This window comes from Pseudonaja textilis, chromosome 1 (genome assembly GCF_049901715.1).
Source record: "Pseudonaja textilis isolate UNSWEBS1 chromosome 1, rPseTex1.2, whole genome shotgun sequence".
In the NCBI taxonomy this organism is placed as follows: domain Eukaryota; kingdom Metazoa; phylum Chordata; class Lepidosauria; order Squamata; family Elapidae; genus Pseudonaja; species Pseudonaja textilis.
The window spans coordinates 285,972,675-285,992,657 of NC_141990.1; the positions used below are offsets into that span (position 1 = coordinate 285,972,675).

Sequence of the window (19,983 nt, forward strand, 5' to 3'; positions counted from 1 at the left end):
GGGTTGCCAAGGGGAAAACGTGCGGGAAATAGGTGAGTGGTGAGAGCTGGAAGCAGTCTCTTATCTTACTAAAGCTTGGGACAGGGAGGGACCAAGTCCAGAAAGGCTTGGATAGAGATTCGTGGTTAACAATCTCGATGGAAAAGTGCTGTGGTTGCTCTTATAAGTCAATGTGGTCATGTGACATCTTGCTTTACAATAGCAATCCTGGTCCCAAACTGTGGTTGTAAGTCAAGGACTACCTGTAATCATTTGTATTAAGAAGAAAAAGAATGAAAATCTGGCAAAGTAAGTACATTTCAGATATTCTTAATTAAACATGTCATCTGGTGGGACCTTGGAATTGTGCCTCTTTGTCATGGTACCTACCCTATAGAAGAGTATCCCTCCAGGGGCTGCCACTTGAATGCAGTTCTGAAAGGCATTGTAACTCAGTTATTCTCCAAGTCTTAAGGTAGGATAGTGATGAGTCTCCGTAAGATTTGGTTTTGTCTGGTATGATTTTTCATTCTCTGGGTGCCTATCTCTGATTTTCTTACTCTACCTGTGAGTGTCAAAAGCCCAGAGTTTCTGGAATTTGGTTTTTTTCTCTTAAAATCTATAAACAATCAAATAAAAGGCATAAACTCCATTACTTGTAATATCTGGCAATTTTCAAAAATAATATTCCTGGTTCTACAGGATGCACAATAGACATTGTATATGATGCACCTTGAAAGCTCTGTTCTCAAAACAGTTCCTCTAATTGCAGTGCTCTCAGGACTGTCCTTGAGAAAGATCCAATATTCTCCCCTGTGATTTCAAGGTTGCACTTATTTAGCCAGCTTCTTCTCAACTTTTGTCCATGTTTCAGGAAGTGAGACCCTTGTTTGAGGGGAGTGTGGAAAAGCCTGGCAAAAAGAATAGGGCACTTTGTGTTAGAACAATACTATGGATTGGAAGAACTAACACATTTCAACCTCTTCAGATATTAGAGCACTTCCACAGCATTTCTATATTACTAGTAGGACTCTTTCCATTCCAGTACTCCTCCAAAGGAGTTTGCAGTGGATCCGCTCTTTCCATTTAATGCAAAATAAAATAAAATAAAATTGTAGCACTCTTCCCAGTCTATGATTTCAGTACGTGTTTTGTGTATTTGGTGGTTTGCAAATAATTTGAGTGGTTATAATACATAGGGTGGAGCTGCTTGGCTACCAAGACATCATTTTCTCTTTTCTTAGAGCCATGAATGTGGCATAAAATCATCCAATCAGTTTTGCAGCAGGTACTTTTCCTAATGCCTACCTGCCTATCAACATCTATTGAATTTCCGTGTTGCTTTTTATTTGGAGATTGAAGTAGCATATATTGTGTTCCCTCTTTTTATTTCTCCCCATAACAAAAGCCTTGAGGTGTAGATGAGATTGAGACAAACTGAAGGATAGAGAGCCACTGATAGGTTTCCAGTTCAAAGGAAACCAATGCCTCAGTTTTCCCCACTTTCAGTTCAAAACTTTAACTTTTATATCATGCTGGAACTCTGCACTGCATGGTTGCAGAATGCTGTGGTAGCTGAAGTGAAGGTGGCTAGTTCTAAAGAAACATTTTAGATTGCAGAAGCTGGAACTCAATATGGGTGAGATCATTTCTCTTAAAAGGTCAGCTGCTTTTGAGGAGCCAGGAGAGGGATTAAACTAGAGTTGCAGTTTGGGTTACAAAGCAGCTGAATCAGAAATAAATTGGCTCCGCTACCAAACTCAGCCAACATTGTGGGATCACAGAGATCCAGAACTGTTTCTGAACTGGTGCAGAGTCATTTTGTGGACGTGCTGCTAACAAGGGCAAAAGAACAGAACTAAAAACACAATCCTGCTTCCCAAAGCAGTTTCCCTCCCCTGCTGCTTGTCAAGAAGTATCCCAGGCATTTAACTTTGTTTCATTTTGCAGAGGCTTTCAGGCACTTTATTATTGTCCTTCTCTTGGTCTGCCTGTTTTTCATAGTGTTTTCTGTTACCTCATTGATTTTTATGATGTGACCTTTAATTGTTTTAAGCCATGTTTACTGTTATAATAAGAGATCTTTTAAAAGTGACAAAATCAATAAAACCTGGAAAGGGGAGACAGAGGACATTTGTAGATTGTAGGTGATCCTGCTGAATTGTAATTCACTTACAAAGGTTTAGGAAATGCAGAGCTGATTCATTTACTTGGATAATTATTTATGGTTGTTAAATACTAAACCTTGATGGTCTGTAGAATGTATCCTCTTTTTTTTGGTGCAATATGGCTTTGCTGCTTCCTTTTGTTTTCTTCTGTATGGCTGTTGTTATTGATTTGTAAACTTTTCTTTAGAGGCTTGTCATTGGAAACCTCTTTTGTATCTTTTCCAGCATCCTGTCTTGTATTCCCTAACAGATGTACTAAGCTAATGTCTCTTTTCAAGCATGGCCCTTCAAAGTCAAACTCGGATCACAGGGCAGGAAGGAAGCAGAGGATTTGCTTCCCCTTGTAGCCACCCTCAAGAAGCTGTAGCACTGGCAGTCAGCCAAGCCGTAACACAGCCAGTTCTGTGGTCCTGGCATTGACGGTGATGGGAGTAGCAAAGAAAAGCAGTGAACATTTAAAAGTTGGATGGAGTTCTGTTGCCAAAATGGCAAGCGAAACAGCGGCAACAACTGCAACACCCCCACCCTTCCTGTTTCAATGTTTACACTGCTGGCCCATCACTGCAAATTGATTTTCAGTCCTTATAACATTGAATTCTTGGATGTTGTAACTAACTGGACTCAATCCAGCTTCGGAACAACCCACCAAAGATCTAATGAATTCTCCAATTAAGTAAAAGCCAGGAATAACTCTGATTCAGATATGTGTGACCTTTCTCCTGACCATAATAGGCTCAGGCAGGCTCTGCATTTTGTCCCTTCTGTCTTCTTTTCTTGCAGGACACTCTCTTCCTTTTCTGTTCTGTATATTTAATGGAAGGGGGTCGAGTCCCGTTAGGTGCTTGTAGCAGTCACTGCTGCTGAGCTTCCTCACAGTGCCTATGCCAGGTCGAGTGTCATTGCCAGCAGCACTCTTGGCGGGATGAAGGTTGCATTAGTGAACAGTAATTGAAATGCAAAATAACATTTTGATCGAGCGAGCAGGCTGTTTATTTATCAGATCAATAGCCCAGATGCCCCATCTGGAGAAGTCAGCGTGATAATAAGTGATAGGATTCCAAGGGCAAGTAGAACATGCACAGTAGGGAAGACCAGTGAGGAGGGTGGGGTGTGCAATGTGGTCAGTATCTTCAAAACATGCTCCCACCCCTCTTTCTTCTCAAAGGTTGCTGTCTTCCTAGCAGCTCACCATGGACAGCAGCTTTTCCCTCATGTAGTTACAGGAAATCCAACACCACTTAGATAACCCATTAAATCCAATTTTAGATTCCACGAGAGAAAAGTTTCTTTTCTGGTATTGCACAAGAGGGGCAGAATTCTGGTCTAGGTCCCATTCATTCTAGAATATCTATGATGATTTTCATTGCTATGTATAAAATTGAGCTGGTGTAATAATTTTATATATTATTTGTTGCACACAGTTATAAACTGTCTTGTTCCTTGGACTCTAGGCAAATACATTAGCTAAGAATACCTTCTTAAAATCTTAAGTAAACAACTTCAACAAAGCTAATAAAACCAATAAAAGTCTTATCTCACTATAAAAAGTGAAGTGGTTGTCCACGCACACATTATGAAGGTAGTGTTAAGAAGTATGTGGAACAGTTACACCAGACTGAAATAGGAAACAGCTGCTTTAATGATTAAAAAAGAGGTGCTCTGTGTGTACTTTCTTTGCACAGCCTAACTAGTAAGGCTTTGAGTGTTTCTGTTTTGCTTTGAAGGGAAGAAGGGGCTTCAGAGGATGGATGGGCATGAACTATTTAAAGTAAATATGTCATTTCCTGGGCTGGTGTAATAGCTGCTCAGTGAGTTGTTGCTGATAGCTGAATACACAACAGAGACTTTTTCTCATCTCTAACTTTATTTTTTTCTCTTTATAGAATCAAGCACATCATATTTTGTTACTCCTTATGTGCTTTTGATAGCCAGATCCATCTCTTCATATTTTTATTATCATGTTTAAGAACTCCAGCTCACTTTTAGAAATCAAATTTAAAAGGTTATATTGTCGTCTGAAAGTCAGTACATCAACCCCAAATTTCTGTTTATTAAGTCCCTTAAGATTTTCTAGTTGGCATTTAACAGGTAACCTCTTTAGTTGCTAGGCAAGCAGTTCTGATGTTAGGCCTATGGGGAAGCATTATATTCATTATGTAATTAATATGCAGGACAGATGCTTTGCTGTCATTGAAATTACTCCTCAGAAGAACTGCTGTTACCCCCACACTCATATACACAACAGGAGATGCATTCATATTTCTCTGATGTCATGTCTATGTATAGCCTTAAGTAAGAGGACCTAACTATAAGTAAGATAGCTATAAGTAAGAGGACCTAACAAGATATAATGGAATTTATCCTTATTGTTTCCATTGACAACCCTTGATACTGATTGGATGACAAACTATCAAATTTTAATCAGGAGAGGTAGCTTTCATGGGCTCAGTAAGACTAACCGCATCCCTCAGGTGCTTTAATCACAAGATAAATAATCTTTGAAGGTCCCTTAACTTTCAAAGCAACTTGCTTCTTGCCATGGGGAGAAAAATATGTTGAAAAACTTTTCAGCTTGCCTGTAGAGAACCACACACTTCTCTGAAGCAAAGTCTTGACTTTCTCTCATCTTGATTATCATAATCATCTTTTCAGTCACATTCCCCCTCCACCTTGACCCTCTTATCTGTATAAGATTTTTAGAATACTACATGATTATGGTTTTTTAAAAAAAATGATATTCATTTTACATCTAACATAAACTTCTTATTTGTCGTATTTACTTTTGAATGCAGTTCCTCTCTGACTAGAAAGTGATCTGATGGCTTGATGGATAGCTGAGAAATGAACATTCACTTCAGTTTGTATTTTTTTTTAAAAAGATACTTTTCAGCAGTGTTGACTATAATTTAATTTTTGTGAACTGAATTTACTCACCTTTTTCAGAAGATGAAATAAATAGTAATTTGAATTTGTATCCTTACATTACAGGTCATATTTAGAATGTTGCATCCAATCAAGGGAAAAAAAACACTGTTAAGATGGCAACATGGACAAAATGAGCATAAGAATACTCATTTAATTTGGAAAAAAAGATGTGCTCAAATCAGATGACAGTGTTTTAGCAATATAGCAACATCATACCACAAAAGGTCAAGTTAAAGAAGTAGTAAATAGAAGAATTAATATCTAATTATTGAATATTGAAGAACTGTATTTAAAGTAAGAAGAAAATGTTAAATTTATTTATTTATTTTGTCCATTGCTTACAAGATAATAGGTATAAGTAAAAACATAGTTATGAACACATGGATACATATAAGAAAAATAAAAAATATATAAAAGAAACAATAGGACAGGGCCGGTAGGCATGTTGGTGCGCTTATGCACGCCCCCTACAGACCTCTTAGGAAAGGGGTGAGGTCAATAGTAGACAGTCTAAGGTTAAAGTTTTTGGGGTTTGGGGAAGAAACTACAGAGTCAGGTAGAGTATTCCAGACATTGACCACTCTGTTGCTGAAGTCGTATTTCCTGCAATCAAGTTTGGTGCGGTTAACCATGAGTTTGTATCTATTGTGTGCTCTTGTGTTGTTATGGTTGAAGCTGAAGTATTCATTGACCGGTAGGACATTGCAATGTATGATTTTATACACTATACTTAGATCGGACCAAAGGCGGTGTAGTTCTAGGTTTTCTAGGTCTAGAATTTCGAGTCCGGTGGCATAAGGTATTCGGCAACAAGTAGAGGAGTGGAGAACTCTTCTTGTGAAATATTTCTGGACTTTCTCAACAGTGTTAATATCAGATATGTAATGTGGGTTCCAGACTGATGAGCTGTATTTGAGTATCGGTCAATTGCTTTTTAAAAATAGTTTGGAATAATTAATCTTAAACATTTGATTCATAATATACAATAGTTGAAGTTATGAAAGATATAATGTGTTTTTAATGTTCATAATTATGCCTATTTTAGCAGAGGATTGTTTGTTATTCCCCTCCCCTCCCTTTTTTCTTTGTACCACTATGGGCTGCCTCAACTAGAGTATAAATGTTGGAATGTAATTCTATATGCTATGTGTTCTTCATGCAAAAAAAAAGTTCAGTTTATTTTGCCTTGGGAACTCTTGGCCTTGTTGGTTTTGTTGCACTAAATGAAAGTTGGGTTTTCTTTGCCTGACTTAACCTCAACCGCCTGAACTGCATTTTTTCTCAGTTTATAGTATGCTATTTTTTAACAGAAATTTTACAGAATAACTTGAGACTAGAAAGTAGGTAGAAGACCATGCTGCTTTTTAGACAGGCTTGGGTTATTTTGTCTTGATTAAATATGTGGGTGCTGAAATAAATATCTAAATGTACCAATATAATCCTCTATATTATAATCCTATTACATCTATACAAAGTAATCAATACAATCCATTAGAAAACTTTCTTTTGCAACAGTGGTATTATGCTGAACGATATTTGTGTTGAATTTTTATTTTTTTATATTATTTATTTATTATTAAATTTGTATATTGTCCGTCTTGCTTCCCAGAATGATTCCTCTTCAAACAATTCTTCGAACACTTATATAAGCTGTTTATTTATTTATATTTCTTTGTTAAATTTACATACTATCCATCCCTCTATTTGAGATGACCCCAAGTGACTTACAACATAATAAATAGAAATATAAAAACTATTATAAATATGAAAACAAATTAAAATTACAAAAGATTGAATGTAGACTAGAAGACTATAAGTTTAGAGCTGAGTGGCAGTGATACCTTCTCTGTCACTGCACCAACCACTTCCAGCCTACAATACTAATATCTGTATTTCAGCATTCCTTCATTATATTCAGGGTGATCAAAGGATATTTTAAAAAAACCCAAAATAAATTCTCTATATCAGAAGTGTTTGTATAACTAAATTTCAAAATATGATGTATTTGTGTGTGTATCAGGCTTCTGTTAAAACATAGCAATGTGCCTCAGTTCTCCAAACACTTCTTTTCATATTCAGGAACTTACTGATAGAAGACTCCCGTAGATAAAAAGGTGTGAAAATTGTTTGTGTGTGTGCATGATTGGTCTGTTGCCATATCCAGAAATCAAAACCTGTATTTATATGTCTATTGCAGGGTTTCAGTTCTTAGCCTTTTGTCTCATCTTTTTAAATCAGCACAGAACAGAGTTGGCCTTCTTTTCATAGTCATAACATTGGAAGCACCCATTCATTCAGTTGATATAACTTAATCCATTTGCTAACATAAAAGCTTCTGTCTGGCCTGAGAACTGCTGATTTCTACCTTGCCATTTGTTTCACTTCTTACAGTGGCTATATTCAGTATAAATAGCGAATTCTTTTTCATAGTTCTATTTTACAATGAGGAAAAGTAGACAAAATTATGACTTACAATGAACATTTAAAATTTGCTCCAGAATAGTTTGTAGCATATAATTAAATGTTGTGAATAAGTAGGTTGCAGGGTACATGAGTATGGACCTTATGTATGTGTTGCTCTCATATGTAACAACAGTTCAGAGAATAAGGAACTAGTCAAAACAGGGTAACATTCAGTGGGCATAATATATGTATACAGAAGTTTTCAGACGAGGCTGAATTTCTAGTAACTTGCTTCATTCATTTATTTATACAAAATGATGTCATTTTCCATTTTTATCCCTTCTATCATGTCTCACACTTTGGCAAATTTTCTATTCAGAAAGAGTCCAGTGAAGGATGGAATAATTGCATGATTCCTTTGATTGGCAATGCTGTAAGCACCTGTCTTGAACCACTCAAGTTAAAATCAAATTATATCAAGTTAATTTCAGTCCTAGAACCTCAGATTCTTATTGTTGGAAAGGGGCTTTTTAGGATATCCAAATTAAAGTATCCCTGATAGATGGCCAATGAAAAATGCCCCACCATCTCTCTAGATAAATTTTTCAAATTATGTTGTTAGAAATATGTCCTAACATCCAGCCAGAATATCTTCTTATATTTAAAATACATTGTTTGGTGATATGAAATCTGAAACAATGGAGGACAAAACTTAATTTTCTTCTGTGTGATGTTCCTTCAGACTTTTCAAGAGTTCTTTTCAAGGGGAGGAGTGGCAGAACCTGGGATGGGGGGGTAGGAGTTAAAAGAAAAATCAGCCTAGAATCTCTGTGTAGCCACAAGTATAACAAGTCCAACCCTCTCCGCTCCAACTTACATGCACACACAGCATGGAGAATTCAAGGGTTTTATTGAAGCTTTCCAGCCTTTTCCAAGAGTCTTTCAGTCCAGCATCAAGACAAGCAACCCCCCCACCCCAAAACTAATTCCCAGCTCAGTTCTGGAATCCACAAAGCTGGAGCAGTCCACAAGGCAAGACAAAATAGAAGCAAGGCAGGGTACAAAGATCAAGGTCCACCACCCGGGTCTGGGGAACAGGGTTCAAGGCAAAGGCAAATCTGAGAGGCAGCTCCAAGAGTCAAGGCACAAATCCACGGTCTAAAATCCACGGCCAGGGTCAGGAAGCTCACTTTAAAAATTGGCAAACAGTACACTCCAAAAGGGATGTGTTGTTCCAAGAGTCATTTCCGGGGGAATTCAGCTGATTTGCACCAGTTCAAGTGAACCGGTTTTTAAATTACCCACTCACCCCGCTATCAAAGTGCATCCTGGGTGCGGCGCTGTGCTGCAATGGAGAAATGGGCAACAGAGCAGCTGGTGCGAGGGAAGGAGAAGACCACTTTCCCTCCTCCTTCCCTCGTGCCAGCTGCTCCTTTGCCCATTTCTTCATTGCAGAGTAGCACCCAAGATCCACTTTGATGGAGGGTGGTAATTTAACAACTAGTTCGCCCAGGGTCAGGTTGGCCGTCTCAGGAGGCCCATCTTGCATGTGCACTGCAGCTGGGGATGGGGATGGGCCATGCCTCCCACAACAGCCAACTTGACCCTGGGTGAACCAGTTGTTAAATTATTTGAATTCCACCACTGGTCATGTCCCTTCTCCTGCTGCACTAAATAGCCAACAACTGGTGCAGCCCATCAAGAGGGGCGAGACTGCCACCTCAAGAGTAGCTAGGCCAATCTCTGTTGCTCTTGTCTCTTGTACACCCTGCATGCTCTCAGATCGGGGGGCAGTTCCTCCTCCTCCTCCTCCTCCTCCTCCTCCTCCTCCTCCTCCTCCTCCTCCTCCTCCTCCTCCTCCTCCTCCTCCACTGGCCTGTCTCCAGCTTCATGCTGTCTCCATCTGAAGCCTCAGGGCTATCCTGCTGCAGCTGTGCCTCAACTGACCCATGCTCATCTGGCTGCTCCTCTGATAACCCCTGCGACCACTCTGCCATGCCTGAACTTGTTGCTCCCAGCTCAGAGCCACCAGCCCCTCCAGATGTATAGACACCCCACCTCTTGATGTGCCTGGGACTGACTCATTCTCGTTTGAGTTGGCGTCCAGAGCAGTGTCTGGGGAAGTGTCTGAAGAGGCCCTCACAAACCCCCTCTTGAATTCTGTTAACCCTCTCCTAGTGCCAAAATAGTGCTAATTGTTAGTTGAATAGATTCCTATGTAAGAAATTAGGCATGTAAGAAATTAGATTAATGTGAACTTCATGTATGGCCCTGTTTTTTTGCGCCTGACAATAGTACTCCTTGAGCAGAATCAACCTACCAATTTATCTTAAACTGAATCTGACCTATTTAGTTTTCAAAGTTTTAGCAATCGATCACTTCAGAAAACTATGAAATATTAGGGAATTAGTAATATAATCTTAATATGTTTTACTAAAACATATTAAAAGTACATCCCATTGAATTAAATGGTATTTACTCCTAGCTGTGTATAAAAATTTAGCCTTAATGATATTAATATAATTTATCTGTAAAATTAGTTTAGACATAGTAGAAAATATTCCTTTTACAACTGATTTAATTACTTGATAATGAGCTAAATATCCTCATGTTATTTATTATGTGATTTGGTAAGTAGTACATGGATGGATAAATTTAGGTCTGTGAATTACAGTGTATATATATTAGCTTTCCTTTTGTATTTATGGCAACTTGATGGCAGATAATAGTCATCTCCTGCATGCTGGATACAGTTAATCTGCTGATTGGTTGTTATTCCAAATTCTGAATCCAAGTCTCAGTCTCGCAAAAGGAATCGTCACCTTATCTCCTAGGTTGCAGAATGCTGTCTGTAAAGGTAATATCTAGATCAGTGGTTCCCAACCTTTTTTTCGCCCTGCACCCCTAAAGAAATTTCACTCGAACCTCTCACCCCCTGAAATTTAGACTTTAGGAACTACTGAACGTGTTAAATATATGGTAGGATTGAATCTTTTCAGCTATGTATGTGACAGCCACTAAATAACGATACTTAACTCTAAAATGAAAACAAAGTTAATCCATTGCATAATAAATAAAAATGCCAACATATAGCCAATATCCTATTATTTACCTGGACTTTTCTCGCACCCCCTGGAATATCGTCTCGCACCCCCAGGGGGTGCGAGCACCCCAGGTTGGGAACCCCTGATCTAGATAGATATTCTATTACATTTTAAAAAGATACATCCCCAGAATCTTATATATGAAGTAAACCTCTATTGTAAACTTGTTTGAGTATACACTGAAATATTAAAAACCAAGCTTATGGTTATTATTGATTGTATTGTCCCCTGTGGAAATAAACCTCAATTAGTCTCTAAAGCATATTTTTTCACATTAATTCCCATATTGTACTATGCATTTTAAGTGAATTGGAGGGGAACTAGAAAATCTATGAAAGTAGAGGAGAAACCTATTGTCAGAATATATGAAGACAGATAAATGTTACTATTTTTAAGATTACTGATTCATGTTTATGGAGGGTCCCAATCTCAGATGTTTTTAATTTTCAAGCAAATCCATTTGGGAGAATTGGGACTGAAATATACAGAAGGAACCCAGTGTCAGATAATATGCATGGCCCTACCTTTTAAGCACACATTTCTCTGAATATATGAATAGATGCACGTAAAACATTTAAACATTCAAAATGTATGGTGTGAATATTTCGATCTTCATTTACTTACGAATGCAAGTAGTCCTTGAATTACAACAGTTCTTTTAGTTCAAAATTACAACAGCACTGAAAAAGTGACTTATGACCATTTTGCACACTTATGACTGTTGCAGCATCCCCATGGTCATGGGATCAAAATTCAGATGCTTGGCAACTGACTCATATTTATGACGGTTGCAGTGATCCCTTTTACGACCTTCTGACAAGCAAAGTCAATGGGTGAGCCAGATTCACTTAATAACCTTGTTACTAACTTAACAACTTCAATGATTCACTGAACAAGTGTGGCAAGATAGATTGTAAAATGGGGCAAAATTCATTTAACAACTGTCTCACTTAGCACCAGAAATTGTGGGCTGCCTTGTGGTTGTAAATTGAGAATTATCTGTATAGGTAAGTATATTATTCTTTACTAAAAATTCTCTGAAGGTATTATTGTGATGAAAGTAGCAGTTTAAAGAAGAGTTTAGATGGAAAAGGGAGCTTTTTCATTCCTAATATTAATGAAGCACATATAAGCTACCATGCCCATATCTATTCAATTGTAAATATTACACAATTCAATTGTACTTTGGCAGGACTGCAACCTAATTTAGTATGTACTAAGATTTAATCTCCTTACTTTTTTAAATAGAGGGAAGGCAACAATATAGAATAAAAGGCTAATGTCAGAGCAATGTTGTTTAGCCCCATTTTGCATTTTAAAATATAATCATTAGGACATTTTTAAGCAAATCCTTTTATTATAACAGCTATTGATAACTTATTTTCAATAAATCAAATTTGATACCAAGCAATTAAACAATTGCCCATTTTGTCAATAATGCATAATCAATGGATTCTTAAGCAAAGAGAGGTAACCTCTAAAAGTAGAACCAAAGAAAAATCAAATTTCTTATTTGTATGGGGGCATTTATTTGATAGTTTTTCCTAATCTACCCCCAATTCAATTTATATAAAGTTAAATTTTGAGAGAAGTTAACAATTCCCAAAATTCACAAGCTACCTCAAGATTTGTTCAGTATTATAGATTTCAATGAATGTACATTTAGAACTGTCCAGGGTGCTGAATTAGCTCCTAGCTTCTTCATATTTTACTAGATTTGTCTATTGTGGCAAACGTGCAGTCTTAACATATGATCAGAATACGTAGTAGACCTTTTTCTATTTGGAAGAGGATAATATTTGAAAAATTTACAATGTTTGTCAGTTCATTTCTGCTTGAGATATAAATTAACAGTGACAGTTTCCATGTGGGGGAACAATTAGGATAGCCTGTCACTGGAAGTAAATGGGTTGCAACAGCTTTTGAGACTTTAAATAACTTATGGAACAAAATGCTCAGCAAGGACCACTTGTCTGCTCAGTACCTGATGGTCATGGCTATTTAGTTCTGTCATGCATAGAACAGGTGTCTGGTCCAGATGGAAGTCAATCTGAATGGGACTTGATGTAGCAATCATGTTATGCAAATCAGTCACCTACATTCCTTCCAATTATTTTCAGTCTAGTTCAGGTTACCTTTTAAAACTGTATTAAATTGCAAGATTCTGGATCTCTGATGGAATGCTTTCCAATTGTATCTGCCCTGCTACCAAGATCATCTGCTACAGCATAGTCTCTTCTTGCCCAAGTATTTTCTCATTCTGAGGTCCAGGTAATGACAAGAGAATTTTCTGCTACTTCCTGGTTCTTGTAATTCCTGGTTTTGAAATGTATACCAATGTGTATTTCTGTTCCATCTTGTTTGTTTTTGAAAAAAGAATTAATATATTTTAGATTTAGATGTAGTTTACATTAGTTGTAGCTTTGATCTACTATTTAGATCTAAAATTATCTAATAACTTATCTCTCTGTTTTAGGTTATATTTATATAATGCTGTTCCTTTTTTGCTGTGGATTTATGTTTACTGTAGACTATTACCTTTTATCATTTTATCATTTTATCATTTATCACTTATTTTTTTGATAGATAGATAGACAGATTACATTATTATTTCAAAGGAGTACATTTGATTCATTTGTCTGAATCAAAAGAATATTTTAAAAGCAGGCATGATCAACCACTGGCCCATAGACAGCATATAACTGAGATGTTTGTGAGCAGCTTTTTAAACTAATGTTTTAAAAGGGGTTCTAGTGTCAGAAGAGAGAGGCTTTTCTAATAAATAATATTTCGAGGTATGCTATTGGATGGAAGCTATCCAGTCAATACTACTTTATAAAAACGTGTTGATTTTTAGGACAATCTTAATTTTGGACCTCAGTTTTGAGGCAATCTGTCTGCATAGGGAATGGTCTGATAAGAGGTAGCATATTCCCCAGCAGGATATCTGTTTGTTGTCAGCCTGCCTTCTGGAAATTATCATATGTTGAGGAACATGGTAGATAATCAAAATACAGTTGGCAGAAAAGTTCTAAATTTTATTTAAGATTTTTTCCAACATCCAATATGTAATATTCAGTCTTATTTTTTATGTGTAAACCTGGAAATCAAAATATACCAATCCAACCAACCTGAGTACCCTTGAATGTACTTTCCTGCTTTAATTCATTGGCACTGTCAGCTGCAGCATCAAAAAAGCTGCAACAACTATATTTAGACCAAGAAACTATCGATGTGCATGGCTCAGTTGAGTATACTGCTAATTAATTTGGGATGCAAATTCATTTTTGTTTTCCCTTTGGACTCTAAAACCATAAAACTCATCCCATGAATCAACCTGAGACAGGAAATCCTAATTTATTGATTCCACAATATCACATGCCCAGCTATCCAAGACTAAGATTATCCCAGAGATTCAAATTCACCTCATCATCTTCTATGCAGCTCATCCCCAGAGGAAGCTAAAATGAGAAGATCTAAAATCGCCAGCTTCCCGGTGTTTCATTAGTGAACTCTCCAAGCAAATCCAATTTGCCAATTAATATCATATCCTCTCCCTCTAAACCACTGAATGCATCTCATTGTAAGTACAGAGAGATGCAAATGCCGTCTTCCCGTGAAAGTCTTCTTTCCATTAATCCTGCCTATTGCTTTTCAGTCACCTTCTCAAAGGAATTTACAAATGTCCATTATTATCCTCAGTCTATTTAGGACAATTCTTAAAAAAGAAATCAGATACGGGAGTATAACTTAATAATTACTCGCGTTATTTATATTTTTTCCACATTTTTTTTTCTGCTAGATCTCTGCCTCTTCTGCACTGAGCAGCTTAAACAATCTTGTGAGCTGGGTGAGCCAAGGTGTCCCATTCAACTTCTGTAGTATCAGAGCAGAACTGCCTTTTGAATGGAAAAAGTTTAATGTTAAGCTCCAGGAACTTCTTCATTGAAACGGAAAGCTTTCCTTATAATTTATTCAGGGAGTTATATTTTATTTAAAAAGAGGGGGTTGTGGGGGGTTTGTAGTGGGGGGGAAGATACCTTCAAGTCTGTGTTGGCAGTTCAGTCAGTTGCCAACTGACTGAACAGATCCCTACAGTTTTATTGGTAGTTTTTTTCAGAAGGTGTTTGCCATTGTGTCCTTTTCAGGACTGAGAGAATGACTGGCTCAAGGTCATCCAGCTGGCTTCATGCCTGAAGTGGGAGTAAAACTCACAGTCTCTCAGTTTCTAGTATGTGCCTTAATATACCAAATTAGTTCTCTTAAAAGGCTTACTGAAACTTTTTGTTGTTAATGTTGCAATACACTATTACTAAGTTATGCAACCCTCTCTATTCCTTTCCTTTGACTTGAGCTGAGTAAATACAAAGACAAGGGAGAAGAAAGGCAACAAAATGTACAACAACAATATGCCCAAACAAAGTAGGATAAGATAAGATAAGTACACGATTCACAAGAATTCCAAAAGGTACAATTGTATTTTGATAAAAGGATCAGGCTTATCAAGACCATTTTATTTCTTAACGGCTGAGAACAGTGCAATGAAATACATCATTATTCAATATATTCAAAATATATTATATTCAATATAGAAATGATTTTGAGAGACTGGATCCAGAATTCCTGCATAGGGAATGGTCTGCCTAATTTCTTACATAGGAATGGTCTCCTGGGTGTCTCAGGAGCAGCTTGTGTTTGTCATACTGGGAAAGGAGAGGTTTGTGCCTAACAAGCTTTTAGGACCGCATGGAAGTTCTGCCAGTAGTCATGAGAGTAGCAGGAAGTATTGCAACAGCTAATAGATTGCAAAGTGGAAAATATGCTGTGCTAGAGAAATCTGAGGGGATAGAAATGATATCAGTCTGCAACCTGATACAAGTCCTAGTGAGCAACTAGTGGGACAACTATATAAGTAATAGTTCAAACTTCTGATTTAGGAAGCAGACTCTCTGTTCCCCTGAGTAATCTATCTATATTTCAGTTTCAATATTCCTGTCTAGGTACATTACTATTCCTGAGACAGTTTAGAGGGGATCCAGAGGACAGCCATGAAATTATTTAAAAGAAAGAAGGGAAAGGGAGAATGAAATGTGCCATGGTTAGATTTTGTACGCCTGTTCAGACCAGAAATATGGAGATGCCTTCATTGATTCTTAGAGAGCTGGATTAAATCTCTCTCATTTAACATCTTTGCTTAAGTAAGCAGTCCCAAGCAAAATGCTTTTTTGCTGTGGATGTATCCTTGGATAAGAAGTCCCGTCCACCTTGTCTTACTAAATGGTATTGGGTTTTATGTGCCTTCCTTATACTTACAGTACATTCATTTTAGGTGGGCCCAGCAAAAGAGCAAATATGGGATGGTGTTTCACTTTAAACAAAACTGGTGTTTTTATTAGAATGATGGGTGCATTGAATATGAACCTTGCAGGATGGACATGAAAGTATAAGAATTTTACAAGGATTATTTATCGTGCATCAGGATGTACTGCAAGAAGACAAAGGTTCTCCAGTATTATTGGTCTCTTGCATCCATTTTTACAGTAATATTGTTCTGAACATGGAGATTTTATTTAGCTATTTATATATTTATATTTAGTCTAATAATTCTTGATAAATCCTAAAACTCTCTCATCCAGGGATCATAACATATGAGGACAATGAGTTCAATAGGTTCATTTTGTATTGGTTACTTCATTTTCTTTATTTCTTTATTTAATGGAGTTTTTATTCCAGTCTTCAATGAAGAATACTCTTAGAAGGGCTTACTGGGCACTTATTTTTTAAAAGTGAAAAATAGAAAGAAGGCTCTTTGTACAAGGTTGCAGTCTAAAAGACATCATATAAAAGAAAAAAATGGATGGGGAGAGAAAAAAATGATGAACAGATAAATTGCATTATTATAAAACCAACGGATGGAATTGACAGGGTGATGGAAGAGAGAGAAAGATATTTGATCTGTCAGCAAAAATGAGGAAATGTTCTTTTCGTTGTATTCTGTATCAGTTTCATGGGATTTTGTCTGCCCTGAATGTACGTCATATAGTGAGCCACTGCATGGATTTTAGTGTTCCAATAGAGGGGTATACTTTCCCTATTCATTCTCTCCACAATATTCATTATTTTGCAATCTTCTATCATTTCCCCCTTTTTAAAATAAATCCCTAAACACTGCATGTCTGCCTCCATTGCGGAGAAGACCTGGGCATTTGTTTTGTTTTAATTCTTCCTATACTCAGAATTTTAAGACGTTGGAAAGAGGCTCCTGATTGGCTTTTCAGTATGATTTCATGAAAATTATCTGCCTGCAGGACTGGTGTGATAATGATTCATTGCTCTGGCTTTTAAAAATTGCATGAAGCTTTTAAAGCACTAATCGTGCCAATTAGCCAGAAAATGATTCATATGGAACTTACAAAGATGGATGCAGCTAGCAGAAATCTCAAATCTTATTGCAGTGTTTGTACCACAGTGGTGTCAGAGATGTTTGCTGAATATGGGCAAAAGTTGTATTCATCGCTGCCTAGGTCCCATGCATATAGAGGAGCCGAGAAACACTACTTCCTAAAGTCATACATCTGCCACTCTGTCTGCTCTGTCCTTAAAATTTATCAGCTTCCCCCCCAGCTATATATGTATTTCTAAAAAGATGTAACAGAAGAAAAGAATAAACACCTGGGATCACGTTGCAGTATTGTAAAAACATAGACAGTGATTCATTGAGAAGGAACTGGGGAAAAAAGTTTATGTGATGCCCTGATGAAGAACAATGAGGACATCACATTTCTTTCAGTTTGGTGTTATAGTCAAGGATGCTTTTTTTTTTTCTAGAACTATCTTACATCATTCAAAAACCCAAGGGCAAATGAATCTGTTAATTTCCTTTCTTTTAGTTTTACTGATATTTTTCTATCATATTTTGATATCAATTTGTGATTGCTATTACTGTTTTCCATATGAATGTTCATGTCCATTTAGCCTGCTTTTATTTTTTTGCCCAATTAATTTTTTTTCAAGCCACTTTTCCCAATTCAGTTTTATATATTGTTCTCTTTGACAAATATAGTTTTTAGGGGAAAATTCTATAAGTTTCAGTATTGTAAATCTTGAGGGCTAGCTATGTTTTGGTGATCTATTGGTTGAGGAAATTTCAGGAAATTAAATTTGTCAATTTCAGTACCTCAGTTTTATTGTGTTTTAAAATTTATTTATTTATAAATCTAATGTACAAAGGCTGCTCAATTTCCAAGTGTAACCTATTCTATTTCTGCTTTCTGTTTCTTAGATTTAACACAAGTTATCTGGGCTTTATCAGAAAAGTATGCTAGTAGTGATTGCATTCAGTGGTTGGATTCAAAATTTTTTATTACTGGTTCTGTGGGTGTGGCTTGGTGGGCATGGCTTGGTGGGCGTGGCAGGGTAAGAATACTGAAAATCCCCATTCCCTCCCCACTCCTGAAGGAAGGTTACTGCAAAATCCCATTCCCTCCCTACCCCATTAACCTGCTTTCCAGCTCCCTTCTCCTGTGCAGGGCAACAAAAGAAGACCCAGCCAATCAGCTGGGATTTGGGAGGCAGAGAATAGATGGGTGGGGCCAGTTAGAGGTGGAGTTTGCCGGTTCTCCAAACTACTCAAAATTTCTGCTACTGGTTCTCCAGAACTGGTTTGAACCTGCTGAATACCACCTCTGACTGCATTATTCAGCAGACTGAATGGGATCTATCTGAACTAGGTAGAATGTTTCTCTCAGCTAACGGGTTCTTTCCTGTTCTTGCAACCCACAGGCTACTAGGCAGAATGTCCACTGATGAGCGGCACTTGACCTCCAGTTGTGGATCTTTCATCAAGACTGAGCCATCCAGTCCATCCTCTGGAATTGACGCCATCAGCCACCATAGTCCCAGTGGCTCATCTGATGCCAGTGGTGGTTATGGCATCACTATAGGTGGCCATTCTAATGGCCTGGACTCACCACCCATGTTTGGCAGCGCAGGGATTGGTGGAGGACCTTGCCGCAAGCGATATGACGACTGTGCCAGTGCTATTATGGAAGATTCACCCACTAAATGCGAATATATGCTCAATGCCATCCCGAAAAGGCTATGTCTAGTATGTGGGGACATTGCATCTGGATATCACTATGGAGTGGCCTCTTGTGAAGCATGCAAAGCCTTCTTCAAACGAACAATTCAAGGTAGGAGGCCGGTGATAGCAAACTGAAATGGTTATATCAAAACACTGCTTTTGTTGGCTGACAGACAGAATTCACTATAGGGTTTTATCTTGGAATTGATGATGGCTAAATATTTTTGAATATTCAAGGAGATTAGAGCTGAAAAGCGAGCAACCAGAAAATGTGAATTTAGATAGCATAGGATTACAATAAAGGCATAATAGTATCTTTTACTAACCATAGCAACATTTTTCTTGTCGTCCTATAATTGGGTACCAAAACCATAAGTGCATTTTCTAAATCCTGGCTGTCAACTTTGGGCAAGTCAGATTATATGATTTCTATGCTTGCTACCTCATTGACATAATCAAATGTGTTTTAGACAAAAAAGTTACTTTCACTATTAAAATAGTTAGAGCCATAACTATAATGGGAAAAACAATACTGCCAGTTATATAAGACTGGGTTAAGGAGATCTATTTTACATCCTATTCAAAATGTTAAGGGTGAGAATCAGTAATTGAACTAAAAGCATTCCAAAATTTGGAATTAATACAAGAGTAGTTCTGTTCTGAGGCCAGAAGAACTGTCTGTTTCTGTGCGTGGAAGATATATACAGCAAATGAGATGGTGTAGCACCTTCCAGAATGGGATGTAAAGAACTCTCTAGGCTATTGGGTAGTCTCAGTAAGTGAAATTTGCAAATTTTGCATATTTAAATAAGGGGTGTCCAACTTTTGCAACTTTAAGACTTGTGAACCTCAACTCCCAGAATTCCGCAGTCAGCATGTTTGGGGATGTTAGTTCATAGCAATAGCACCTAGACTTATATACAGCTTTATAGTACTTTACAGCCCTCTCTAAGCAATTTGCAAAGTCAGCATATTGCCCCCAACCATCTGGGTCCTCATTTTACTGACCTTGGAAGGATGGACGGAGGAGTCAACCTTGAGCCAGTCACAGTCAAACTCCTGCCAGTAAGCAGAGTCAGCCTGCAATACTGCATTCTAACCACTGGGACACCATGGCTCAAATATAAATCTGTGAGTGCCAAAGATGTCGCTAAATGTTTTACCCTCAAAAGTAGATGTTTAACTCTCTTCTTATCAGTGTGAAAGTTTAATTAATTTTTTTCATCCTGCAGATTCAAGCACTCTTTCATTCAGTTCGTGTCGCTTCTCTAAGAGAGAAATATTCTTAGACTATTAGGAACATTTTCTACTTTTGAAAATA

At 37.4% G+C, this 19,983-nt stretch overlaps 1 protein-coding gene across 4 annotated transcripts in view; it reads left to right on the forward strand.

Annotated features, from left to right (window-relative positions):
* ESRRB (estrogen related receptor beta) overlaps positions 1-19,983 on the forward strand; it is a 102,192-nt gene that overhangs the window by 35,084 nt on the left and 47,125 nt on the right. For all 4 annotated transcript variants that reach the window (XM_026705271.2, XM_087922005.1, XM_087922004.1 and 1 more), the window contains one exon: positions 18,362-18,771. In XM_026705271.2, the coding sequence (XP_026561056.2) occupies positions 18,362-18,771 (410 nt within the window). The remainder of the gene's footprint in view (positions 1-18,361; positions 18,772-19,983) is intronic.